At 49.5% G+C, this 27,510-nt stretch overlaps 1 protein-coding gene across 4 annotated transcripts in view; it reads right to left on the bottom strand.

The window, feature by feature from the left end:
• Window positions 1-7,696: 7,696 nt before the first annotated feature.
• Window positions 7,697-27,510, bottom strand: part of clasrp (CLK4-associating serine/arginine rich protein) — a 59,447-nt gene continuing 39,633 nt past the window's right edge. For 3 of the 4 annotated variants that reach the window (XM_069909250.1, XM_069909252.1, XM_069909251.1), the window contains exons 15-22: window positions 27,080-27,283; window positions 26,818-26,857; window positions 24,892-24,952; window positions 24,012-24,070; window positions 20,166-20,212; window positions 17,170-17,252; window positions 8,476-8,503; window positions 7,697-7,833 (exon numbers count right to left, since the gene is read on the bottom strand). In XM_069909250.1, coding sequence (XP_069765351.1) covers window positions 7,791-7,833; window positions 8,476-8,503; window positions 17,170-17,252; window positions 20,166-20,212; window positions 24,012-24,070; window positions 24,892-24,952; window positions 26,818-26,857; window positions 27,080-27,283 — 565 coding nt within the window. In that variant the 3' untranslated portion in view covers window positions 7,697-7,790. Of the gene's footprint in view, window positions 7,834-8,475; window positions 8,504-17,169; window positions 17,253-20,165; window positions 20,213-24,011; window positions 24,071-24,891; window positions 24,953-26,813; window positions 26,858-27,079; window positions 27,284-27,510 lie in introns of those variants that run through there. The other variant, XR_011348212.1, reaches the window with a different exon arrangement.

Genomic DNA, 27,510 nt, shown 5'->3' with positions numbered 1-27,510 from the left:
ATGATGGAGGATGCGGAAGGTCTGATGGGGGGGGGGGGGGGAGAGGAGTGGGGCAATTCTCCTAGAGCCGGGATTTACCCCTCTAAATCCAGGGGAGTGCTGCACATTCACTGTGTTAGTTCATTGTCTACGAGAATGGTGGAGATACAGCACAGGCCCTTCCTGCCCTTCCTGCCCATACTCTTTGGCTTGGCTTCGCGAACGAAGATTTATGGAGGGGGTAAAAGTCCACGTCAGCTGCAGGCTCGTTTGTGGCTGACCAGTCCGATGCGGGACAGGCAGACACGGTTGCAGCGGCTGCAGGGGAAAATTGGTTGGTTGGGGTTGGGTGTTGGGTTTTTCCTGCCCATACTATTAACATATTAACCAGCACATGGAGGAAACTCACACGGACACGGGGAGAACATGCATACTCCTTATGGAGTTGAACCCAGGTCACTGGTGTTGTGAATGGCGTCACGCTAACTCTGCCATGTATATTCCACAAGGAACCAGAGGTGCATTGGGATAACCTGTTGTTGAGGGCAGTGAATGTCAAGAATTCCTTACTCTGGAAGGCTGAGGGGCATTTACAGAGGGGATATCGAGGGCCCTGGGGAATGGGATGAGAGCAGGGGTGGATCACATCAAATGGTGGGACAGGCTTGAGGGGCTTCATCCTTCCCCTGGCTGTGCTCTATAGGAATGAGGGTCTTCCCCAGGTCAGAAGGCAATAGCTGAGAGGGGAAGGGGTTGCAGAGTTTGGGTGTGAAGGATCAATGCCCCCTTCCATGGTCAAATAATCCTCCTTATGTGTGAAAATAGGAAATAGGAGAAGGCGGTGTCCATCCTGCCCATCGCCCCTGCTCCACCATTCAATAGGACCACAGCTAATCTAGCTGGTGGACTCAACGCCACTCATCTGCCTTTTCCCCAGAACCCTTCACTATTCAAATATCTATCTGCATCTTAAATGCATTTAATGAGGCAGCCTCCACTGCTTCCTTGGGCAGGGAATTCCATGGATTCACTACTCTCCTTAAGGCCAAGAACGTCAAACTCCTGGGTGCCTACCTTCTCTGAAGATTTGCCCTGAGGCCTCCATGTTGATGCCAGCACGAAGAAAGCTGGCCACTGGCTATACTCTGTGAAGAGTCACCGAAGACACTCGGAAGCATCACTGTCTGATACGGAGGCGCCAATACTCAGGACAGGAAAATACTCCAGGGGGTTGTGAACTCGGCCTGCAACATCAAAGGGACCAGACTCCCCTCCATCGAGGACATCTACACGAGGCGGTGTCTTCAGAAAGCAGCCTCTATCCTCAAGGACTCCCAGCACCCAGCCCTCGCCCTCTTCACTCTGCTACCATCGGGGAAAATGAGCACTCAGCGACACAAGGACGGCTTCTTCCCCTCCGCCATCAGATTCCTGAATGATCAATGAACCACGGACACTGCCTCACTTTGACTTTTTCCGGCATTATTTTTATTTATTTTGTCAGGTGGTTTTCACTGTGAAAACAATGGATTTCATGACATGATCATGGCAATAAATTCTGATTCTCTGGGTGAAGCAGATCCTCCTCATCCCTGACTTAACCCCACACCCTGCATCTTGAGGCTCTGTCCCTAATAAAGGAACGAGGTTTTTGCCTGTGTTCTGTCTCCCGTGTGAGATTCTCAGCCTGGGAAACAAACACTGCAGAAGCCAAGATGCAGGCAAAGCAAGGTCAGCTCCAGGCTTTCCAAGAACATGCTCCTTCATGCCCCGGGGGCTTGACTTTCACCTGCTTCAGAGGCCACCGTATCCGGCAGAGGACGGCAGGTTGTGGAGATAAGGGCCATGGGCTGCCTACTCCAAACCACAAGCCAGTCCACACTTTCCAGGGTCAGTGTGGGCGGTCGCTGTGGTCAGTCGCTGTTTCTCACTGGCTCACTGGCAGTCCTGGATTCCCACCCACATACATACACGCGCAGACACACACACAAACCTGTCCGATGCCAGTTGGTCCTGTCTCTAAACCTAGTAGTGAATGAAGCCCAGGGCTAGGAGGCCAGTCAGCTCCCAAAGCCTGCTGCTTCACTCCATCTGATGAGTTGGGAACATGGTCAGGCCCTCAGATTCCTGGATGAACTCCACACCAGTAAAATTATGCTGCTTTTGCTCCTTTCTAACGGACCTTTCTCTGTCACTCAGCATGGTGTTTTTACTGATGTATGACATAGAGCTAAACGGTTGGCGTAGCAGTTTGCGCAACGCTGATACAGAGCCAGAGATTTGGATTCGAATCCCATGCTGCTATAAGTTTGCATGTTCTCCCTGTGTCTGCGCGGGCTTCCTCCACCTTCAAAATGTACTGGGGGGGGGGGCAGGTTAACTGGGCAGCACGGGGTAGTGGGCTGAAATGGCCTGTTACCATGGTGTATGGCTACATTGTAAAAGAAATGCAGCTGGACAGCTTTCAAGAAGAACCTGCACACGTTACCTCAGTACATGTGGCAATAAACTTGGGCACTGGCTGCTTCCCACCAGAACTCCTTCCACCCTTGGTGAAAGGCTCTTGCACTACTATCCCCTCCCTGAACTACTGTCTGCCATTTAGCCCACTGAGCCCATTCTCCGATAGGCTTTACTGGAGGAGGAGCAGAAATGTTGGAACGTATGGCCCACTTGATGACGGACACATGGTTCAGACATTAAATTACGTGTAGACCAAGCATTCAAGTTCAAATCCCACCACAACTTGGGCCCAATGCCAAGGCCATGAGATTGCCCGGTAAACACAGTTGTTCCCACAGATCCATCAAAGGTTTGTCAGCTCCTCTCTGCCACCATTCTGCTGGACCCAGGGCTGGGAAAATACTGGCTTCCAACGTGGCTCATCATTCTCGTGCCAGCCATCAACCTCTTACGTATCCTCATTCCACATCAACCCACACATCCAAACCACATGATCGTGTACTTTGGTAGAGAAAAAATAAACGGGCCGACTATTTTCTACATGGGGAGAAAATTGGAAGTGCCCAGATGCAAAGGGACCTGGGAGTCCTCGTGCAGGATACCCTGAAGGTAAACTTACAGGTTGAGTTGGTGGTGAAGAAGGCAAATGCGATGCTGGCGTTCAGTTCAAGAGGAATGGAATACAGAGTAGGGATGTGATGTTGAGGTTTTATAAGGCACTGGTGCCTTACTCAGGGAGTATTGTGAGTAGTTTTTGGCCCCTCATTTAAGAAAGGATGTGCTGATGTTGGAGAGGGTTCAGAGGAGGTTCACTGGGATGATTCTGGGAATGAAAGGGTTATCATATGAGGAGCGTTTGAAAGCTCTTGGCCTGTATTTGTTGGAATTTAGGAGAACGAGGGGGGGATCTCATTGAAACAATTCAAATGTTGAAAGGTGTGGACAGAGTAGATGTAGAGAGGTTGTTTCCCCACGGTGGGAGAGCCTAGGGCAAGACAACACAATCAGGTTTGCAGGGCGCCCACTTTGAAAAGGGACGCAGAGGAATTTCTTTAGTCAGAGGGAGGTAAATCTCTGGAAGTTGATGCCAGAGGTGGTTGTGGAGGCCGGGTCATTGCATGTATTTAAGGCAGAGATGGATGTTCTTGATTAACCAGGGCAGCACCAGAGGTCAGGATTGAACCCAGGCCTATTTTATTCCCGGAGTGGTCGAACATCCTGTCTAACTCCAGGCTTTAAACTCTGACTGACACACTGGTCACCACCATCGGCTCTGTACAGGCTCTAAACGGTCCATCAAAAGAGCTGACCGTGGATTATTTTTAAATCTCGTAACCAGTGTCAGGGCCCAAGATGGCAGTGCCACGAGGGGTTGCAACTCCGGGGAAGCAGAGGACCGGCGCAGGGCACCAGTAAAGGGGGGGGGGGGACCACCACCCTTGAGGAGAAGCAAACGATCCATGGGACGGTGACCGCGGTGGTGGACCAGCAAGGGGCTTGGAGGCTGAAGGACACGCACAGGGCGGCGGGCTGTTGATGACTCGAAGAGAGGAACCCACACGGACGGGCGGCAGCTGCTGTCAAGGGACTCGCGCCAGGCTGCTGGAGACTGGCTGAAAGTACCGGAACCAGGGTGCGAGAAGGGGCTGAAAGCTTCTTGATCATGTTGGAGGCTCGGGCAGCCGAGAGTTTGGTGGCTGGAGGAAAATCCAAAGACAGTCAGTGACTCTGGGGAGGAACTCTCTTTGGTTCTTTCTCTGAATTATAACTGACGGCGAATCTTCATCTAATGGTAAACCAAAGATTATTTCAGGTAATATTACATTTTCTGTTTTATTACATGACAAAGAATCTTGAACTGACTGGAGCTGCCGGATAACGTTGGAATTCCAATACCAGAGCACACAGATGCCTCTGAACTTTGCTTGCAGCCCTCTCTCTAATTCGATCACAATCCATGATTCCCTGAAGCCATGTGACCCCACACTTCCCACCATGACACCAAACTCGCTGCTAATTTACCGCCTCACATTAACCCACGTATCTTTGGGATGCAGAAGGAAACCCAGCTGTTTGAAGGGAGAACTTGCAAACTCTGCAGGGACAGCAGCCGGGGTCAGAATTGAACTGGGGACCCCGAGGAAGCGATTCTACCCACTGAGCAGTCTGGCCCATTCTCACTGTTGATAAGGTTAAGAAAAGCTGCTTTGGCAACGTTGCATGTGATTGAAATAAAAGCTGGGGAACTCAGCAGGTCAAACAGTGGACTTTATGCTGCAAAGATACAGGACCAACGTTTGGGCTTGAGCCCTTCATCAAGGTATGAGCAAAATGTAGGCAGGTGGGGGAGAGAGGGCAGGGGGGAGGAGCACAGACCCACAGGCAGGAGGTATAGGTGGATAAGGGAGGGAGGGCACAACAGCAAACAAGGCGAGGGGGGGATGGCTCTGTGAATGGAGAGCTGGAGTACAGGAGGCAGAGGGATGGGCAGAGAAGGTTGGCAGAAACCAGAGAAGTCGATGCGAATGCCACCTGGTTGGAGTGTCCAGACATTGCTGCTACATTTTGCTCGGGCCTTGATGAAGGGCTCAAGCTGGAAACATTGGTTATGTATATTTAACTTTGCTCGTAGTTGGACCTGCCCAAGTGTTTGACAGGACAGAGCGGGGAGTGGGGGTTACTCTGCATCTCACCTGTACTATCCCCATCTGCATGCAAATGGACAGAGCAGAGGTACCTTTGGTGTGTCTAACCTGTGGGGCCCCTGTCCTGGGATTATGACCCGTCAGTAATGTCGGGAGAGAATTGATTGCTCAGCTAAAAAAATAGTTGCACCCCACTTGAATATTGTGTTCAGTTCTAGTCAACTGACTACAGGAAAGACATGGATGCAGAGATTTACAAGGATGTTGCCTGGATTGGACAGCGTGCCTTATGAGAATGTGTTGAGTAAACCATCATTTCTCCTTGGAGTGTTGGAGGATGAGGGGTGGATGACCTGACAAGTCGATGAGGCACTGATTGTGTGGACGGCCAGAGGCTTTTTTTCCGGGACTGAAATGGCTAATACAAGGGGACATAGTTTTAAGGTACTTCAAGAATGGTGGCTGCACGGAATGCCCTGAAGGCAACAGTGGTGGAGGCAGGTACAATTGGGTCTTCTAAGAGACTATTGGAAGGTACATGGAACTGAGATAAAGGACTATGCTGTAGGGAAATCCTAGGCAGTTGTTAAGAGTAGGTTATTAGGTCAGCCCCACACTGTGGGGCTGGGAAGGTTCACCAGAATGTTCCGGAACTGGCAGGCGGGGGTTACCAGGAGAGGCTGCGTACACTGCGATTTTTCTCCCTCAAGTGTTGGACACCAAGTGGGGGACCATATGGAAGTTTATAAAATCAGGAGGGCGTGTTAGGTATAGTCTTTTTCACAGGTTGGGGAGTATGAAACTCGAGGGTATTGGTTTAAGTTGAGAGGGGAGAGATTTCAAAGGGTCCTGAAGGGCACCTTCTCCACGCAGAGAGTGGTGGGTGTGTGGGATATGTGCGGAAGTGGAGGCAAGTTTACGACAATCAGACAGGTAAGTAGATCAGAAAGGTTTAGAAGCATATGAACTGAACGCGGGAATCAACTGGACAAATTTGGCCATAGGGCTTGTTTCCGTATGGCACAACTTGATGAGATTAACACTACATTTAGACATTCTGCATTAAATATGGACACTTTTCCAAAGGGAAGTATTAAAATCAGGAGATAACAAAAACTTTTATTTTTGATTAAAGTTGATAAATTTACAGAAACTGCAGCAAAACTTACAAACTGTACAAGACAAACTCCATAGAAAGTTTACTGATGGCCTCCAGAGAGCAAGTGTCCCACGAGATGAGAGGGTGCAGCCAGGGTGATCACTACAGTGGCTATGTGTTTGTGAAAAGAGGCCCCCCCCCCCCCCACCCCTGCACTGAGCGCAACGGGAAACCAATGTTAATCACAGCTGAAAGTTCTGTGGACAGCGGAGGTTGGGGGAATCCGTGGATTCTGAGTGAGGGGCTGGAATTTTAATCTGAGGCAGTGTTGAGAGAACACTTTGTGTTCAAAATCCAGCGTCGGTGATGGCTCTTTGAGTCGAGGACAGAGGGATGGACAAAGATCCCTGCCTGACTGACTCTCTAAGGGCAAACCTCCAGTTACAGAACGCCTTTAACAAGAAAACTTGACTTCAAAATGCAGCTATCGTGAAAGTGACATGCAGAACCTCGAGGCAAATGCTAACTGCCCTGAGAGCAAAGGCAGGCAGGTGTTTCCTGCCTGTCCACTTTGGGTGCTGGGCCAGACGGTTCCTGTGCAACATTATTTCCTGTTGCCTTGCTTGGTTCATGGGGCTGTGTTCAGAGGTTTGTTGACCAGGTTATTCACCAAGACGGGTGGAAGTTGATGCTGCGGGGTTGGACGAAACGGCAGCAGATGGAGGCATGGCCCCCGGCACAAGTCTGCATGGACAAGGGGATCCCCTCGGAGGCAGCACTGCCCAGGAATGGAGGGATGACTTGGACCAGTTCACTGACTGGACGTTAAGTGGGCACGTCCTGAGTCCTGGTGTTACTCTGCCATTTGGTGGCAATAATAGCTTGCCTTGCTTTCAACAGGAAATACCCAACCTGCCAGTCAGTGCTGCCACGAGCCGGCGCGGGGCAGGTGCCGGTCATATGGCCTGGGGTGCGGCAGAGCTGGAGCAGATAGTCCACCACTCAACCCTACATCTCTTGTGACTTTCAAAGTGGGCATCTAGCCACAGACATGCTGCACGCAAACATATGCACAAGATACCCAGACATACACATGCCTATATACACAAACACAGGCATGCACTGTCTGTCTGTGTCTGCGCACTCACCACACGTGCCTGAACATGCACACATACCGCCAGTGCCCACGATCACACACTGCATGTGCCTGTACGTGTACGTGCGTGCACACACACACACACACACACACTGGATGTGCCTGTATGTGTCCACTCACATGTGTATCACAGTCACGGTGACTTGGGGAAGCAGGTGTCAGGGTGAGAACACAACGGAGAGGGGAGATGTCTGCCCACCAAATCCATCCAGTGAGTCATTCTTATTGGAGGCCTGAGGTCACTTCACATCCCGTCAGACTCCTGCGCCAGGTCACGCCCATCAGGACAGCGAGGGCAACATGTGACGAACCCCTGGCCTCTGCTGATGTGACGACGACATGGAGGCACCCACTCGCAGGCCTGGCCCCCCCCCCCTCTCTGCCGGACAGCTCTCGGAGACGGTGGTGGGTATAGAGTAGGTACTTGGCCTGATGGCGGATGGCCGCTCTAATGGCGATGGTGAGGACTCCGGGAGTGTGAGCGAGAGCGCCTGAAAGACATGAGAACTACATGGTGATCCAATACAATCGCTCGTCTCAAGAATCTGACCCTCACCCATGGAGGCTGAACCTGTTGCCAGGGGGAAAGTAGACTAACTGTGGAGCCCTTCCAAAGGCAGCACAGGCAATGAGGACAGAATGGCCTTTATGACCAGTTGTTCTGAGGGAAATGAAAGGGAAGGGTGTAAAGGAGGGGGAAATAGCAGGGGAGGTGAAGAATAGTGGAGGAAGGGAAGAGGGGAAGAGCAGGGGATGGATAGGGGAGTGGATAGAGAGAGGGCCAAAGGGAGGGGGTCAGAGGTGAAGACAGAGGGAGGAGAGGTGGGATGGGAAAACAGAGAGGGTAAAAAAGATGGGTGGAAGAATCGGAGAGAGAAGTGGGAAGAGGGACGAGGAACAAGGGTAGTTGAGAGAAGGGGGTTTGAGGGAAGGGAAGGGGAGGGTTTGAGCGAAGGGGAGGGTGTGAGAGAAGGGGAAGGGAGGGGATAGGGAAAGGGAGGGGATGTGGGAAGGGGAGGGGTATGGGAAGGGGAGGGAATGAGGGAAGAAGAATCCCCAGCTCCCCTTCCAAACACGGTACCAACCTACCCAGACCAACCTTGGGGCTGGGGGAGAGATGTGGGGTCTCTTACCTCCGCGATGAACTGCTGTAATCCCGACCTGCGGAAAGAGGAGAGTCGGTGACATGTGTTTACACAGACCCTGACCGCAGATGCAGGCAAAACACTCGGATCTGGCAGCGTCGGTGGAGAGAAACCGGTCACGTTTAGCATCTGTCACTTGGTTCTCTCTCCACGGATGCTGCTTGACTAGTTGAGTGTCTGCTGCAGCATACGCTGACCTCAATCCCAGTCACAAGAGACCCTTCAGCCCATCACCCTATGCAGCCCATCCAGAACCTATTTATATTAACCCCAGCAGCCATCGCAATTCAAGTGCTCATCCTGATCCTTAGGGAGCGCTGGGGGAGGTTTCTGCCTCCTTGGGCAGTCCACTCCACATTTCAACCAACTTTCGCAACATTCCACAAGTGGTGGCTGCGCTCACTGCTTGACTGCCGAGAGCACAAACCGTGATGACATTTGGAAAGGCATAAGAAATGGGAGCAGGAGTCGGCCCGTCGAGCCTGTTCCACCATTCTCGGCTGATCTGATGATCTCCACCAACCAGCCTTTTCCCCATATCCCTTAATTCCCCTACCATGTAAAAATCCATCCAAATTTGTCTTAAATAAATTTACTGAGGTCACCTCCACTGCTTCTATCCAGATTCAATGCCCTCTGGGAAAAGCAGTTCCTCTTCACGTCCGTCCTAAATCTACTCCCCTGGATCATGAAGCTTTGTTCCCTAGTTCTTGTCTCACCTACCAGTGGGGGGAAAAAAAACTTTCCTACCTCTATCTTATCTATTCCTTTCATAATTTTATACATTTCTTCTCTCATACTTTTAAATTCCAGCAAATACATTTCCAGATGACTAACTCTCTCCTCATAGGCCAACCCCCTCTGGAATCAATCCAGTGAACCTCCTCTGCAGCACCTCCAAGACCAGTATATCCTAAGGGGGCCAGAACTGTGATCTCGGAGGGGTGTCGGACTTGGCTCTGCAGAGAGGGATCACTGAAGAATGAGGGTGCACAATCCCACCACAGCAAAACAGCCTTTCACTTATGTGAAAAGGAACCAAATTTAATGCAGAGACATTTAAATATTGACCTCCCACGCAAGGAGACGTCTTCCCAACCTCAACCTTGTTCCCTCTAGACTGTGCCAACCTTCAGCTCCTGAGGACTGCAGCAGACCGGTTTACTGCGCCAGGCCAGGCACTAGGAATTGCCACAAGTTTTCCTGCTGGCTGTATGAAACATGATGCAGCTTAGGAGTGGCAAAGAGCAACTGCATGGTTCTCAGATGGGCGCAGGGCATGAACAAATCTAACAGCTGGCGGAGGCCCCAGATGTTGGGCTACGAATCCCCTGGGGCCACAAGTGGAAGACGATGGCCTTTTTGATCAGGGGTGAAGTTATCCGAGTTCGCGGAGGTTACCACGGAGTGGGGGGGTGGGGGGGGGGGGGTGGGGAGAAGTCAGCCATGCGCAGTTAATGAAGCCTCATCAAGCCCCATGATTGAAAGGGTGGTGTGATCCAAGGAGTGGAAGTGGAGCACTGATTAGTAACGCTGCTACAGAACCAGTGACTGGGACCTGGGTTTGCATCACATGCTGCCTATAAGGAGTTTGCACATTCTCCCCGTGTCTATGTGGGTTTCCTCTGGGTGCTCGGGTTTCTTCCCACCGTTCAAAACACACCGGTGGGTGTAGGCCAATTGGGTATAATTGGGCAGTACGGGCTTATGGGCTGAAATGGCCTGTTATCGTATTGTATGTGTAAATAAATTAATATGGGGCCGCTCACACCTAATGGGGCATTGGGTAAACAAGGGGGTCATCGTGGGTAGTTGGGCTGATGGGCTTGCTGCTTTGCAGTACAACTTGGAACAGGGGGCATTTTTGATTCAATGACTGATGCAGGCACCGATGCCACCGTCGCAAATGCCTGAGGTGAAAATAACCCCGAGCCCAAAGGTTTGGGGGCATTCACAATGGCCACAGCAGCATCTACGCCTGTCACCACACCTCAATCGTTGGGCGGCACGCTTAGCGCGATGCTATTGCAGTGCCAGGGTTCGAATCCAGGCGCAGGCTGTAAGGAGCTTGTATGTTCTCCCCGTATCTGGGTGGGCTTCCTCCACTGTTCAAAATGGTAGGTTAATTGGGAGACCAGAATTGGCTTCTACCATGCTGTGAATAATATTTAAAGTACTTTGAGGAGTTACACAGGAGGCCGTGGTTTGACTTTTGCCACTTAGATAAACTCTACCAAGGAAATGGGAGGCGGCTGGGGCCACGTTAATTCCTCTGGACCAGAATGGCCAGATCCCACTGCTGGATTTAACAGGCTGGCATCAGGGGTGTGGGTTCCTCTCGAAGGAGGGAGCAACAGGAATGATAGAACAGGACAGGAAGTTTGGAAGTGAAAATGCAGGGTTCTGTTCTGGGAGGGTCAGCCTGGAGATTTACCTCCTGAGTGAGAGTTGAACCCAGCACTTATTGGTTCAAAGATTACTACCTCCAAGACAGAGCAGCGGTAAAAGGTGTCAGGTCACGTGTGGGATGTGGGGAAGAGAAACCTGACTCTGTCAGTTTTGACAGCTTTGGGACGTCGCTGGAAGACCTGATGAGAGCTGATGCCAGCTCTTTCTCCCCTCCCAACTGTGGCAAACTCGACACTGGGCGAGGATTAGTGGAGAAAGAAAGAACGGTTGCATTCCCTCTCCAGCCAGTTTACATCTGCAGCTAAGAGCATTTCCTTCGTGTAAGAAGCAGAAACCTGATAGCAGATCAGCAGGTCAACATAGCGCTGCAGAGGCCTGGGGGAGACGAGACAGAGCTCCCCAGACATCACCAGACCAAGCAAGACATTAATCACCATCAACGTACATTCAGGCAGTGCCCTCAGGACTATGGAAAGTGCCTTCAAGATGTCAGTACAAAGAATCGCAAGATGCTGAAAGAATTGTCAGACTGGTGACCCGATCTATCCGCAGAGGTTTTAAGGAGGGTTTTGAAAGGAGGATTAAGGGAAGGGAATTCCAGAGATCAGGGGACTGGCCACTGAGGGGATTTCTGGGGTTGCAAGTGTCAGAACATGGAAATTCACAGCAGGAGGCCAATCAGCCCATTATGAACCTGCCCAACCAAATGGTTCCTAATGTAGTCACTGCCTCTCTGGGTCTCGGCCTTTAGTCCTGTATATCACAGCTTGCACTTTACACTGGGTGGGTCTTCCACCTTTAACACCCTTTCAAATAGTAGCTTCAACATGTTTTGAGTATTTTCTTCCCCAATTCCCTTCTCATCCTTCAACAAAAAATTTAAGTCTGCACCCACAACAGACCTCTCTGACAATGGAAATAACAGTAAACCCCCGTTATCTGGAATTCAAGAAACAAGGAAAAAAATTGCGGAAAATAAATACGTTTTTAAAAAAAGTTTAAAATGGGCGCGCCTCACCATGAGTTCGAGGGCTCACGGAAAATTCACATCCGGTATCTAGCAATCCCCAAAGGTGCCAGATACAGGGGTTTTACTGTAAATCCTTCCAGTACATCCCTTTCCAGCCTCTCAATATTAGTTAAATCAGCGGTGCCTCACAGCTCCAGGTTCAAGGCGACCTCCAGTACTACCCGTGGGGGGTGGGGGGGTTTCTGTTCTCTCCGCAAACTCGCTTCCTCCCACGACCCAAAGGCATGCGGGTTGATCAGTTAATTACCCCCGCTCACGTGTAAGTGGATATGGGGGAATGTTGATGGGAACTTGGAGAGATTGTGTGGATAGGTGCTTGACAGGTAGTGTGGACTTTGTGGGCTGCAGGGATTTCTGTTACCTATGTGACCCTATAACTTAGATTCTTTAAATTTAGACGTACAGCATGGTAACGTATAGGCTGTTTTGACCCACGAGTCTGTGCCACCAATTGACCTACATCCTCTGTACATTTTGAAGGGTGGGAGTAAACTGGAGGAAACCCACGGGGAGAATGTGCCAACTCCTCACAGACAGCGCTGGAATCCAACCCTGGTTGCACGTGCCGCCCAATTGTTCCAAGCAACTCTGGCCTCTTCGGCCCAGCAAGATCCTCCTCAACCTTCACCCTGTGCCCGATCGGAACGGTACACAGGTCTTCAGCCTCACATTTTCCACAGTAGGAAAAAAAAACACAGATGCAATTCATGAACAAAAGCAAATGATGCTGGAAATACTCGAGCTCAGCTTCTTTCTTCACACACGCTGCCTGACCTGCGGGCTATTTATCTCTTTATCTTTTAGACATACAGTACAATATCAGGCCCTTTCAGCCCATGCCGTCAAATTACACCCAATTGATCTACAGCCCCCATTCATTGAAGGGTGGAAGGAAACTGGAGCACCTGGAGGGAGCCCACGCAGACGTGGGGAGAATGTACCAACTCCTTACAGAGGGCACCGGATTCAAATCCTGGTCACTGGAACAAAGTGGCACTAACTATCTCTCTCTCTCTGTTATTCGGGCGAGGAGGCGGAGGGAGGTATCACATTACGACAGGGCGGATAGCACAGTTTGCCCATATGGGGGGTGGTTACCAGTGAGAGAAAGGGTTTTAGAGGGGCTCTGTTTTTCCACAGATATTGTAGTGGGTTGAAGCTTGGAACTCACTTCCAGAGGAAGTGAGAGAAGTGGTCACAATCACAGCATTTCAGCAGGGGTCTTGAGTAACCCAGAGAACAACGTGGACCTGCTGCAGGCAAGTTGGATTGGCACGGATAAGTACCATGGCTGGCACAGTGTGATGGGTTGCAGGACCAACACAACACAGGTTGTACCTCTCTTATCCTGCGCTCTTTGGTTTGGCTCATTTGAATCTGCTGCCGCAGTAAACTCCTTCCAGTCAGCGCGGGTCTCGAACCCCGGTCCCGATCACTGGTGCTGTAAAGGTTGAAGCTGCCGCAGCTGGGACTGGGGTTCAAATCCTGCGCTGTTTATAAGGAGTGTGTACTAATGTTCCGATCGCTGGCGCTGTAAAGGTGCTGCGCTAACTGCTACGTTAGCTATGCCGCCCTGTGCCATTTCCTGTTTTAAGCTTTGTTCTACCTTTGATATGTTTGCATAGGGGGTTTCCCTTAGGGGTCAGTTTGTTTTCTGGGGATTACAATAGACAGCTTCAAGCTGAACCCACAGATAATTTTAGATTTGCTGTATCACGTAGGAAGTTGGAGCAATGGCCAGGTCCTGACATCGCCAGATTAAAAAGGTACTAGAGAAACTCAGCAGGTCAACGCTGTACTTTATAGAGCAAAGATAAAGATACATAACCAATGTTGAGCCCTTCATCAAAGCAAGTTCGGGCTCCTGCCGACATTTTGCTCATTCCTTGATGAAGGGCTTAAGGTCAAAACATCGGTTCTGCATCTTTTCCTTTGCTATATAAAAGACACTGTTTGACCTGCTGAAGTTCTCCAGCATCGTATTTTTGACTGCAGACTTTTGTTTCTAATGGGTTGTGGCGCTTGGCACTAAGCTGTGTGACATTGACCCTCAGTTAAGCAATATCCCCGAGAAGGGTTCAAGTCCCTCTGTGGTCTTGCCCCGCCCCATCTCTGAAATTCTACCACACTCCTGAGATTTTTGGCTCCAACACACCAAGGCTGCCATCATTCCATCACAAATGCCCGTGCCTTCTGCTGCTCTGGAAATCCCTCTGTAAAACCTCCTCCCCAGCTGTTTGTTGGAACATCTCACTCAGCTTGTAACTCGTGTGGCTCACTGCCAACTGTTGTTTATGACACCACCGTGAAACACCTTGGGACACTGAGTTGCCTTAAAGGGGGGGGGGGGGGGGGAGAACAGGGGGACGTAAACAGGAGATGTTGACCTCCTTTGTGCATTTTCAGCCTGCAGCACCAGCTCAATAGGCCTGATGCTGGAGGCATCGAACAAGTCAGGCTTTCAAGGGTCTCATTTTAACTTGCTCTGCCACTGCAGGTGAATGGCACCATGAAGTACACGCACCACCCGGTGGGCAGGCAGCAAAACTGCAGCTCGGCAGACAATGAGGCACGTGAGGTACTTCGGCGGTCGGTGCCAGATTTACCGGGCAACTCTCCTAAGCCATGTTTTTTTTTTAAAAAAAGAGTGCGCAGTAATCAAATTTCCAGTGAACCCAATCAGGTTCAAGGGAACATCAAGTGCTGGACTCGGGGTAAAGGGGAGTACCGAGTTCCCTCTGAGTTTCGGTGCAGCAGGGGAATCCCAGCTTGAGCTGAGTCATGGTGTCATGCAGCCACCTCAGGGCAGGATTGGGCGATGCCAGTGGGGCGCCAGATGCCAAATTACCAGGATTTGCAAACTGATTAAACTAGACAATGAAGATTTTGCTTCCTGAACACTTTTGGGTGTATCAAAATGTTTGTATTACATACCATATTTTTTTTAAGACATAATCTATTTTGGTGACTTCCTGTCATATTTTAAGTCTACTTCAAGCTACAAAACCATGGAGTGCAACATATCATTGAAAATTAATTTTCTGCATTCGCACGTGGGACTCCTTCCCCGCTGATCTTGGTGAGTCGGTGACGAACACGGTGAAAGGTTTCACCAGGAAAAAATGGTATCAGGGCAACTGGAATCCATCAGTGCCGGCAGAAAGTGACACAAGAGGCATCAGATGCAGAGTACAAATGAAAATCAGTGGCAAAACATTTTTTTAGGCCAGCTTATCAGCATTGTTATGCCATTAAACAGGCTAAATTCAATTAAAGTTAATTTAATGTTTCTCCAACTTCCTACGTGATACAGCAAATCTAAAATTATCTGTGGGTTCAGCTTGAAGCTGTCTATTGTAATCCCCAATTTTTTTTCAGGAAGCAAACCTTATGAAAAAAATTTGTTGTCCAGTGTTATTGAAAGTTTCGTACATGGCCCACTTCCAGACCCTCAAATGCGTGCACAGGCATTGGCAATGAGGAGCATATAATTCCAATGCCAGGTAAGGAAATGGACTAGAGAGATACCTTCAATACAGCTGTTGTGTCTCCTTGCAAACATACCCGGATGGTGCAGAGAGAAATGTGAGTTAAAGCGGCCAGGTTGCTAACCTGCTTTAAGCTCATTGGTGGTCTTTCCTCACCCTAACCTGACTGTTGCACTTGCCGTCCAAAATGGGGACAAAACTGTACATCAACCACTGGCCTTTTAAGTCAGTATCATAAAACATAGGAGCAGAAATAGGCCAATCAGCCCATCGACTCTGCTCTGCCATTCAATCACGAGCTGATCCATTTCCCCACTGCCCGGCCTTGTCCCCGTAACCTTCGATGCTCTGGCTAATCAAGAACCTATTAATCTCTGCCTTAAATACACCCAATGACCCGGCCTCCACAACCAATAAATTCCACAGATTTACCCACCCTCTGGCTGAAGAAATTCCTCTGCATCTCTGTTCCAAGTGGACGTCCTACAATTCTAAATTTTTTAATTTAGACATACATCATGACAACAGGCCTTTTCGGCCCATGAGCACGTGTCACCCAATTATACCCAATTGACCCACACCACCAGTACGTTTTAAACAATGGAAGGAAACTGGAGCGCATGGACGAAACCAAGGCAGACACAGGGAGAATGTACAGACTTGGGCTGCCGGTGCCATAACAGCGTCACGTTAACCGCTACGCTAACCGTTGGTAAAAAGGTTCCATTCTTATCACACACTATACATTTAGAATGTAACATACATGAAATTCTTTAACTTTTGCCTACCGTAAGGCAGACAGAGAGTCGCCACTTTGTCCAGCGCCCCTCGCAGAAACTTACAGCACCTGGTGATCCTAGGCGGTCTTCCCTTTAAGTGCTGACCAGGCCTGAGCCTGCTTGGCTTCCGAGATCAGGCATTCTCAGGCTAATAGGCTCTTGTACAAGACTCTCCCACCACGGGAATCACCAAGGAAAACAATCTTTCTAAACTAGCCCCAAGTTCTCATTCACCAACAGCAAAAGTGAAATACAGGAAGGCCAAGTGCGCAACTATAAAAGCTACAAGGCCATTGAGTTCGGGAAGCAGGCGCATCTTGCTCGAAGTGTACAAGATGTTGGTGAGACTGCACTTTTGTGTGCATCTCTGGTCACCCTGCTGTAGAAAAATATCTCAAGCTGGAAAAGGTGCAGAAAAGATTCACGTTATTGGGACTGGGGAGGCCATTTGAATCATTAGGGGGACCAGATCTTCTCTTGCTGGAGGGTAGGACATTGAGAAGGGAAAATCACAAATGAGCCTTTTTCCCAGGGTAAAGGACATAGATTTAAGGAAAGAGGGAAAAGATTTAAAAGGGACAAGAGTGGCACCTTCTACATTACAGAGGTGGTGGGTGTGTGGAATGAGCTGCCAGAGGAAATGGTAGATGCAGGGAAAATTATGTTTAAAAAACATTTAGGCGGGTCTTTGGATTGGAAAAATTCAGGGAAATCCGGGCTATCCCAGGCAAATGGATCGAGCTTGGTCAGCATGTAGATAGGCTGAAGGGTCTGTTTCTGTGCTGTGGTATACAGAGGTGGAAGAGCCAGGTGGGTGTTGTTGCTCCAGGCAGCTCACTATTCTGTACTTCTACTCACGCCCATGACTCAGTCTGCAACGGTACTGCAGGCAGTGGGTGCTGAGCTCAGACAGGGAAGCTGGGTCTAACATTCGGCAGATGGCCCTCAATGTGGCGCGCCAGGGGCTGATACGTACCGTGTCTTGGCGACGAAGAGCGACTCCTTCTCGGGTATTCCTTTTCCCACTCATCCCGTTCTTTGTCTCTACGCTCCCTCTCCCTGGTGGAAGAAACAAAGCATCACTTGGGTTCCCACCTCATCTGCGTGCTTCGCACACGGGTCATTTCCGATAAGTGTCAATTTGATGAAACAATCTGCTGGAGGAAATTCAGTGGGCTGAGCAGCATCAGCGGGCATCAATCATACATTGCAGAACAGGACGCTTTGGCCCAACTTGCCCATGGTGACCCCTTTGGCCTTCTGGGCTGGTTCCATTTGCCTGCATTTGGTCCATGACCCCTTAAGTTTACATGCACAGCATGGTAGCAGGCCCTTCCGGCCCATGAGGCCGTGCTGCCCAATTAACTTGCAACCCCCTCTGGTAGGTTTTTGAATGGTGGGAGGAAACTGGAGCACCCGTTGGAAACCTATGCAGACCCAGGGAAAATGTACAGAGTGTGCAGAATTCGAACCCGGGGCACTGGCGCTGTAACAGCGTCGCGTTAACCCTGCTAAGCCCTTGCTATCCACATATCTGTCAGAGTTCCTTATGAACATTACTACTGTCCCCGCTTTTCAGATTCCCCAAGCAGCTCGTCCCAGTTATGGACTAGCCTCCAAGTGAAAAAAGTTGTCCCTTATGGTCGACACTTCCTTTTGAATCCCTCTTTGAGACCGAGCAGAGTTTTGACCCGAAATGTCGGCCCTACTTTCTCTCCGACTGATGACGCCCGGCCCCCTGAGGTTTCTCCGACAGATTGTTTGAAGCTCCAGATTCCTCTGCTTTCTTTCCTATGTTTTGGTTTGATTTTGTTGGAGTAGCTAAACACCAGAGGAGTTGGGGAGGTAAGTATTTTTTTATAGTCTTGTGGGTGCACAGAATGCATGGACAGGGGTGGTAGTGGAGGCTGGAACGTTCGGGGCATTTAAAAAGACATAGGCACATGGATGAAAGAAAAATAGGTTACAGGATAGGGAAGGTTTCTATGGGTTGGTACAACATCATGGGCCAAAGGGCTTGTACTGCTCTGTTGTGTTCTATTCTCTCAACTGGCACTGCCTTTCACCGGGTTATGTTCATGAGCTCTGCCCATCTTGACTCCAAAGCACAGCAGCTCAGATTCTGACTTAAGAGGTGGCAACTGTGCAAGTTCCAGTCACGCACACATCCTGCCCTCGACTTTGCCCGGAAGCTTCAGGTTGCAAGTGGGGCTCTCGTGCCAAGCGGGTCTTACCAGATGGCAGGAATCATCCCAGTGGACATACATCAGGAACTGGACCTGGGTCTGCAATTATCACTCTCCCTTATCTGGGACTGACATCACTTTGTCCTATTCGAGCCACACTTCTCATTGACTGAATAATTGGAGAAGCTAAAGAACATTGAGACCTGCATGTGGGAGAGCAGCAGCGTGTCTGTACGATGGTGGTGTGACCTGCTCAAAAACTGGTTATAATAGCGGTCAAAACACCATGCTGGAGAAACTCATCAGGTCAAACAATGTACTTTATAGAGCACTGTTAGATAGATACCTAACCAACATTCTGGGCTTCAGCCCATCCATCCAGGTACAAACAAAATGTAGGCATGCGCCCGGACAAAAGGGTGGGGGGAAGCACAGTCTCACAGACAGGAGGTAATAAGTGGAGGGGGGGGGGGAATGGCTTTGTGAATGGAGAGGAAAAGGGGCAGAGAGCTGGAGGAAAGGGATGGGGATGAGAGGAAGAACTGGGAGTGGTCTCGAGGACACCGGAGAAATCGACGTTAATGCCATCCGGCTGGAGAACGCCCGGTCGGAAAATTAGGTGTTGTTCCTCCAAACGTTTTGACTGTTGGACCTGCTGAGTTTCTCCAGCATTTTGTGTTTTATTTCAACCATGGTGTCAGCGGACTTTCTCTAACAGGACCAGGATACAGCGTTGGGGACACGTGGGTATGGACATCTTTTAACAAGGGAAATGGTTCTTTAACTGTGAGCAGCTTGTGAAGGAGCGTAAAACACTGCAGTATGAATGATCGGAGCAGTCGGAGCTGTGCTCTGAGGAACTAATGATCTCTACTTGGGTCAGGAGGCACGCTGCGGGAAGTCCAGAGTTTAAACGACGAGCAGTGCTGGTCTTCTCTCCTCTGCTTGAGCTGGAAAGTGGACAGACTTCTCTTGAATGCTTCAGTGAACTGGCTTTAGTCACTGTTCACCTGCTATTCTGCACTAAAGTTCGCAGAACAGAAAACACACACAGACAGCATGCTGCACAGTAACCTACACAGGGTCCCAGGCTAGGAAGATCGAGAGCATTGCCTGTGGATGTCTCTGGGAATGGCATGGCAGAGAGATGCATGAAGGTTAATTTGCTGGGCTTGCATCCAGAATCTTGGAGGATTGGGTCTAAATCCCACTGACACAGCAGGGGAATTGGAACACAAGTGATTAAATAAACCTGTAATTAAAGACTGGTTTGTAGCTAGGTTGTGAAACCGTCAGACTGCCACAAAAGATCTGTGGTCCATGTGTCATCTCAGAGAGTGGTCTGACCCTCTTGAGATCCGATAAGTCAGGCCGAACCATCCTCCAAAACAGCCTGGAGTTGTCAGACAATTGGAGATTGCCAATAATCATCAGGGCCAGTTAACTTGTTGAAGCATGCATCCTAGACCGTGTCGACAAATCAAGGCCTGGGGACGGAGGGGAGGGCTGGACGGAGTGCCAGTGGGAGCTGAGGCCACTGGCAAGGGGGGAGGGGTGAGGCCAGGGCAACTCGCTTCATGAGGTTAATCATCCAGGCAGCTGCCTGTTGGAGAATTCTGCAGACTGCTCGATGACGCATGAATTAAGAGTGTTCCTGGCTGCCAGGTTTCAAAACCAGGCAACCCCTTCTCCAGGTCACACACAGGGAAAACGGCTTTGCAGCAATTTGCCGGACAGAGCGAGAGGGGGAGGGGGCGCAGATGGATCAGAGTGAGAAGAGCATTACTTGAGGCGAATTTTTCGAGCCATTGCTCGTAGCTCATCCTCCCGTTCCTGAAAGAAACAGAAGACTTTGTGTTACTGTGTGGTTTCTGTACACTGGAAGCAATCCCATGCTCCCCCCTCCCTCCATCCCCTTGACCATCACAGATGCATTGTGGGACTCCATAGCCCAGTGGTGCAGCAGATGAGGCTACTGCCTCGCTGCTGAAGAGACCCGGGTTCGATTCTGATCTCGGGTGCTGTCTGTGGAATTTCCACGTTCTCCGGCTTTTCCCTGGGTGCTCCGGCATCCTCCCATGTCCCAAAACGTGTGGGTTGGTGGGTCAATTGCTCTGAGTGTGTGGGTGAAGGGCAGAATCTGGGAGGTTATAGGAACATGGGGGAGAGTGGGTGACAGACAACACTAGCAGGGAATGAACCTGCTCTGCATGCTAGCACAGACCCAATGGGCCGAAACAGCTTTATCATGTAGGACTCCACACAGCCACTTAGCACAGTTTAGTGAGGCCACGCTGACAATTACCATCAGTCAGTTGTATTCTCTGCATTCCCATCCACTTCCCACCCCCCCTCCCCCCATCCCCAAGATTTTAACCACTCATCCACACACTATTTGTAGCAGCCAACTCACCCACGTCTCGGGGATGTGGGAGAGAACTGGAGCAACCTGAGAAAATCCATCAGGTCACAGGGAGAACATGCAAACTGCACAGAGACTGGACTGAAGCCGTGTCACAAAAGCCGCAAGGCAGAAGCTTTGCTTGCAGTGGGAATGTTCTGCCCCTGCGCTTGCGGTCTATAGACCTCTGAATGGTACAGTCTGAAATACTGTCACAGCCAGAGATCAGAGATGCACGTGTAGTTAATCTGGGCAGTTTTGGTCACCTAACTACAGGAAAGATATCAATAAGACTGAAAGAGAGCAGATAAAATTGAATCAGATGTTGCCGAGACTTCAGGAACTGAGTAATAGGGAAAGGTTTAATATGTTAAGACTTTATTCCCTGGAGCATAGAAGAATGAGGGGAGATTTGATAGAGGAATTTAAAATTATGAGGGGGAGAGACAGAGTCAATGTAGTTAGTCTTTTTTCCACTGAAGGTAGGTGAGAAACAAACCAGAGGACATGGGTTAAGGGTGAAAGGGGAAAAGTTCAGGGAAACTTCTTCACACTGAGAGTGGTGGGGGCGTGGAACGAGCTGCCAGCTGAAGTGGTGAATGTGGGCTCAATTTTAAAATGGGCAGGTACATGGATAGGGAGAGGTGTGGAGGGCTATGAACTGGGTGCAGGTCGGTGGGTCTAAACAAAAAGTTTGGCACAGACTAGAAGGGCCTGTTTCTGTGCTGTAATGTTTTCTGATTCTATGCTTCTATTAGGATTAAGGTGGTCCAGGAGGAATATGATATATTGTTCCTCAAGGTTACATTTGGCCTCACCCTGACAATGGATAAGGTCCAGAAATGAGCACATCATGTAGAAATGGTTGGGAGAAGTACATACGTGACATGACATACAACCCAGAGATTCTTTATCCTGTGGGCCAGGCAGATAGGTCGTCTATCCGCACCTAGAGGGAAATGGGCATTCATGGGAAGAAAATTTTTTATTGAATTTCCCGACACGTCCTATCCCACAATAGAGGCTCCAAAGCACCTAGCAGAACGTCACTGAGGGGAAGATCACTGGTGTAGACTGAACACAATCCTCCCGGGATAATCAAGAGACAATTCCTTAAAATACCCACTTTTCACATCGTTAGAAAGGCTAATAGAAAATTGGGCTCGAGGGGGATGGAAAATGTGCTTTAGGCTGGAATCAAACCTGTGTAGTGGCTTTGTTCATTTTGCCCTGGATGCAGAAGTCACTGCCAAAACCAGGATGGACTGCCTTATTAACCAAGCAGTTTGCTCGACTATTTGAGAAAGCAAATAGTGAATGGAAATTCATTCAGGCAAGATGGAAGAGGATTACTTTAGTGAACCAGGGGTGACCGAAGTTTAGTAAATTATGAAGTGGACAAGTGCAGAAAATCAGAATCATTCTTCCCAGGGATAAACTTCAAGTACTGGGTTCGTGCAGTGTTAAATTCATTTTAAACTGAAAGTGGTAGGTGCCTGGGGCTGTCATGGCAATGGGAGATGCCTTTACAATATTGGTGTTTAGCAGTCTTCTAGATAGACAGATCATGTGTAGGTCGAAGAGTTTAGTTTGATTTGGCATTGTGTTCCTGTGTTGTATTGTTTTGCTTGCTTTCTCACCAGTGGTTAATGTTCCTGAATCTTGCCTCGTAATTCTAGATTGACTTGAATTCAAACTGTCCCACAACCCCAACAGGCTTTCAACTTGTGCTTCCTTCCTGTGAACATTGGTCTAGCACCAGTGGTTCTCAACCTCCTGCCCCCCCCGCCCCCCAATCACATACCACTTACGTACAAACTCCTCACACAGCGTAGGATTCGAACCCCAGTCCCGTCCTGATCGTTGGCGCTGTAAAGGCGTTGCACTAACCGCTACGCCTCTTTTTTCCCCCCACTCGCATACCACCTTAAGTAATCTCTTACTAGCCGCCGACACCTATAGATCCCACGCCACCGGTGCTCTGTGGTTAGTAAGGGATTACTTAAGGTGGTATGCGAGAGGGGAAAAAAAGAGGCGTAGCGGTTAGTGCAACACCTTTACAGCGCCAGCGATCAGGACGGGACTGGGGTTCGAATCTTGTGCTGCCTGTGAGGAGTTTGTACGTTCTCCCCGTGTCTGTGTGGGTTTTCTCCAGTTTCCTCCCACCGTTCAAAAACGTTCCAGGGGTGTAGGCTAATTGGGGGGCACGGGTTTGTGGGCCGAAATGGCCTGTTGCCATGCTGTATGTCTAAATAATAAATAAATAAAACCAGTGAACTAAGTCATTCCACCACTGTCACCACCCCTCAGCTAAGCATGAAGAGTACACTTCTCAAAGGCACACTACTGATTCACTCCAGAGGATTAAATTAGGAGGGAAAGTTGTACAAATTTAGGTTTAACGTACAGCACAGTACAGGCCCTCGACATTGTGCCCACCCATATATTCCTATCAAATAAAAGTATGAAACCCTCCCTACCCCGTATCCCTTTATTTTTCTTTCACCCATGTGCCCGTCTTAAATGCCCCTAGTGTTTCAGCCTCCACTACCATCCCCAGCAAAGACATTCCAGGCCCCCACAACTCTCTGTGCAAAAAAACTACCCCTGATGTCTCCCCTAAACTTTCCTCCCTTCAGTTTGTAGAGATGTCCTCTGGTGTTTGCTATTCATGCCCTGGAGAAAAGGTGCTGACTGTCCACCTTATCTATGCTTCTCAGAATCATGTAGACTTCTATAAGTCTCCTCTCATCCTTCTGGGCTCCAAAGAGAAAAGTCCCCATTCTGCTCGCTCTGCCTCACAAGCCATACTTTCCAATCCTGATGAATCTCCTCTGCCCCTCGCCATGGCTTCCACATCCTTCCTGTAATGAGGTGACCAGAACTGAACACAATACAAGTGTGGTCTCACCAGAGATTTGTAGAGTTGGCCTCTTGAACTCAACCCCCCCCCCCCCGACCTAAGAAAGCTTTGAGATGATCACATTGAGGGTTTCAAATGGACCCATGAAAGAATCTGAAAGGAGATTCCAAAACCAGAGGGAATAACTTTTAGTAGCAGAGTTGGAAGACCCTTCATTTTGTATCACTGAAGGGAATCTAGGAGAACAGAGGTTACCTGGAGCCGATAGTTAGATCTGGCCCAATGTAATGGAATTGATGGGGCGGGGGGGGGACTGGTTCCACCTGCCCCTGAACCTCCCCGGAGCCATTGCTGCTCTGGGAGCTCACCTGTCGCTCTTGCTCCTGTTGCAGTTGCTTCTCCTGTGCGGCCCTCTTGTCCGCTTTAACTGTCAGCAGAAAAACAAACAACAGGTCACATCTGTTCCTCTTCTGCAGGGAACACTGCACCTACCCCGACCTGACTCAGTCCAAGAGAGAGCTGAAATGAATCCCTACCCGTGACAGCTCCTAAGCATTCTGTGCTCCACTGCTGATTGTCAGACTCAATCATCAATCAATGACAAGGGTTACCCAGTCTGGGAACAGTGACAGGCAGAATTGTAAGTGTGCTCCAACGTTACTGTAGGGCCGGCCTTGAGGTAGCTTCTGATTCCCCTCCCCATCCAGAAGTCATGGAGTCACACACAGCATGAAACCAGCCCCTGCCCACGCTGATCATAAAGTATCCCACCTTGATGTGGTTCACACAAGAGCGCCAGCAAACCGGGTTCAAACGCGGTGCCGTTTGTAAGGAGTTTGTACATTATCCCCGGGTCTGCGAGGGTTTCCTCTCACCTTTCAAAACCATATTGGGGGGGAGGGGGGCTGTAGGTTAATTGGGTGCTACTGTGCAGCATGAGCAAATTTAGTCTCACTGCCTCCAGGTGCGCATGTATTCTGGACACTGGTCAAAGACATGGCTGAGGTCCTTGCCAGAGACAAATGACTACTTGCCATCAATTTTAGACAAATAACTACTTGCCATCAATTTTAGTCGTACAGCACGGTAACAGGCCCTTTCGGCCCACAAGCCCATGCTGACCAATTACACCCAATTGGCCGATAACCCCAGTATGCTTTGAACGGAGGGAGCAAACCACAGGAATATGATGTTATACTGCAGCAGCTGAGGAGTCACTGCTTTACAACCCAGCACGCGGATCCTCACATTGCTTATTCAGCGCCTTCTGCATGCGAAGCTTCAGCTTTTCCTGTGGTGTCAGTTTTGGCTGAAAGAGAGAGACAGTGACATTTTCATGGGGAAATTGTGCAGCAGATCAAATAGTATTAAATACTGTAGCAGCGGCTCAAGAGGGCACAGGACAGAACAGTTTTCATTCTGGGCACAGCAACTGCCTTTGTCGGCAGTCAATCCGTTGAGGTGTGGAAATAACAGGAACACACGGCAGACTGGGAAAGATTTATATCGGTCGCGACATTTCAAGTTACATTTACGGGTTCGCTGTACGCTAGAAGAATGTAAACAAAGAATTTATTACACACAAAACATTCTGAAATACATCCATTCCAACAGCGATTTGCTACACTGGCGTTGCACATGGCAGGTAGAGGGCAGTGCTGTTGCATCAGGCAGTACATGTGGCGACGGCGATGCAAATATTAGCAGCTGCCGCGCCAAGTCTGGCCCCCCCCACCCCCCCCCCCCTCACCATCCCTACAGCAGAACCAATCCCTGAGGAGCACATCCACAGAGGTACGTTGCATCACAGCCCCGAGCTCCTTGACATAATCTTGCTGAACACAAGCAATTCCCTGGGATTCGGTCGCCCGAACACCAAAACAAATCAACCTGTTTTGCATTCCTCTGGGGAGCAAGCTGCTACTGAGAGTAGTAGCTAGTATCACTGAATTACAAATGTTACAGTGGGGGCGAACCGAGAGAGTGAGCAGGAAACAAGAGCAAGCTTTGCTTAATGATATGGCTCGAGTCTTAAACAAAATGACCAGGTGAAATCCTGCCTCTGGGGCTCAGGGCAACAGCAACCATCAAGAATTCCATGTCCAGATATCCCCGCATCTACCCCTCCCCTTCATTCACAATGACCAATAGTGAGTTTAGATTGTCAGTGAGCGCTAGATTCTGCAGAGAAGTGAAAAGGACTTTCACTTTTAACCTTTCCAGTGGTTCTCAACCTTTTTCGGACCAAGGCCCACCTGGCTTCCGGCATAACATGCCATGGCCCATTAGTGACAGCAATATTTTTAAGTCAAAGGCAGCTCTGCAAAAAATATATTTTTATCTAATTTAAAGTATTTAACATTTTTAAAGACCCACAGAGAAACACGCTGGTTGAGAACCTTGGGTGTTCCTGAAGGGTTATCACTGTTGTAGGTAATGGAGGAGTCAATTTGTACATGGCAAGCCAGACCAAGGCAGCCAGAACATTGGCTGTCGATGGGGTACAGGACTTCCCAGTATGTCGAACTCAGGAATTGGTTATAGTCTCTATAGCCAAATGCTGGATAATTTTTACTTCGAAGTTTTGCATTCCGCCACGTGAACAGGCAAGTTGCCGCTAGAAATTATCCAGGAAGGATAGGCAAAATGTTTCCACTTTCACTCAGACTCACAATTACAGCATCTCGTATACAAGAGGAATACTGAAGATGCGCGGACGAACTCTATAAACTTGTTCCAAACCGCCCCCTAATGGTAAGCACAGGTAATTACATAGTTGACAAAGCAAAATGCTCAGGCAAAATAGATAGGAGTTTGAAAACCCATCACAAGTTATGAAATATATTCGGAGTAACATTATGAGCTTAAATAATCACAGGAAAAAGGAAATGTTAGCATCAACGAGGTCAGTTTTGTACACTTTGAATTCAAGGCACTGTTTGGGGAAACACAAAGGTTCTCGTTAAAGCAGAACATTTTCGGTGTGTGATCAAGGGGCTGGCTGCCAAGCTCGTGTGCATTCTGCTGTGTTACCAGTAACACGACCTCAAGGACAATTTCAGGTTAGAAAGCTATTAACAGTTTGCTGAAAGACTACTTGAGGCAGCATAAGTGTTTCTGTGAGGTTTTCAGAGGGGCTGTGTTTAACGGAGGTGAGATAAAATTCTTACTGACTTTGGCAGCTCCGGATTCTTTACCCACAGGAGTGTCAGACCTGGAAAAACAAGAGAGAAGGTCAGTTTGCCGCTTCGATACACTTTTGGTTCTCCACCTCTTCCCACCCTACAAACACACACACAAAATCCCCCCTGCGCACGATCACACCCCCACCACGCAGTGCCATCCCGTTCCCCCTGCGCAGTCACGCACTCACACACACCGGCATTAACCCAGAAAGGGCAAGGTAGTTAAGAGGAGGAGGGTTCTGTTGTCGTACTTTCTCAGTTTGTCGCCCATGGCGGGAGAAGCAGCCACCTTCCCCACGCTCTCTTTGACAGGAGACAGAGATTTGCTTTGGCTCTGCGAGCCGCTCAGGCTGTCGCTACTGCTCCGACTGCTGCTGTTTCTCCGCCGGCTCGAGCCGTAGCCTGCCCTGCTGCTCCTACGGTAACGGTCACTCGAGTGCGAGCGACTCCGGGACCTTGGATGGGAAGGAGAGACAAGTTAGCAACACCACAGAAAACCAAATATGTGGCTGACGTCAGGGCAACCTATTTTGTGATATTTTCTCCCTTTACTCTACACTGACAAAAGGCAAAGGAGGAAAAACCCAACACCCAACCCCAACCAACCAATTTTCCCCTGCAACCGCTGCAACCGTGTCTGCCTGTCCCGCATCGGACTTGTCAGCCACAAACGAGCCTGCAG

This window comes from Narcine bancroftii, chromosome 13 (genome assembly GCF_036971445.1).
Source record: "Narcine bancroftii isolate sNarBan1 chromosome 13, sNarBan1.hap1, whole genome shotgun sequence".
NCBI lineage: Eukaryota > Metazoa > Chordata > Chondrichthyes > Torpediniformes > Narcinidae > Narcine > Narcine bancroftii.
The sequence above is the reverse complement of the archived record's forward strand: the minus strand, read 5'-3'. Positions and strand labels throughout refer to the sequence as shown.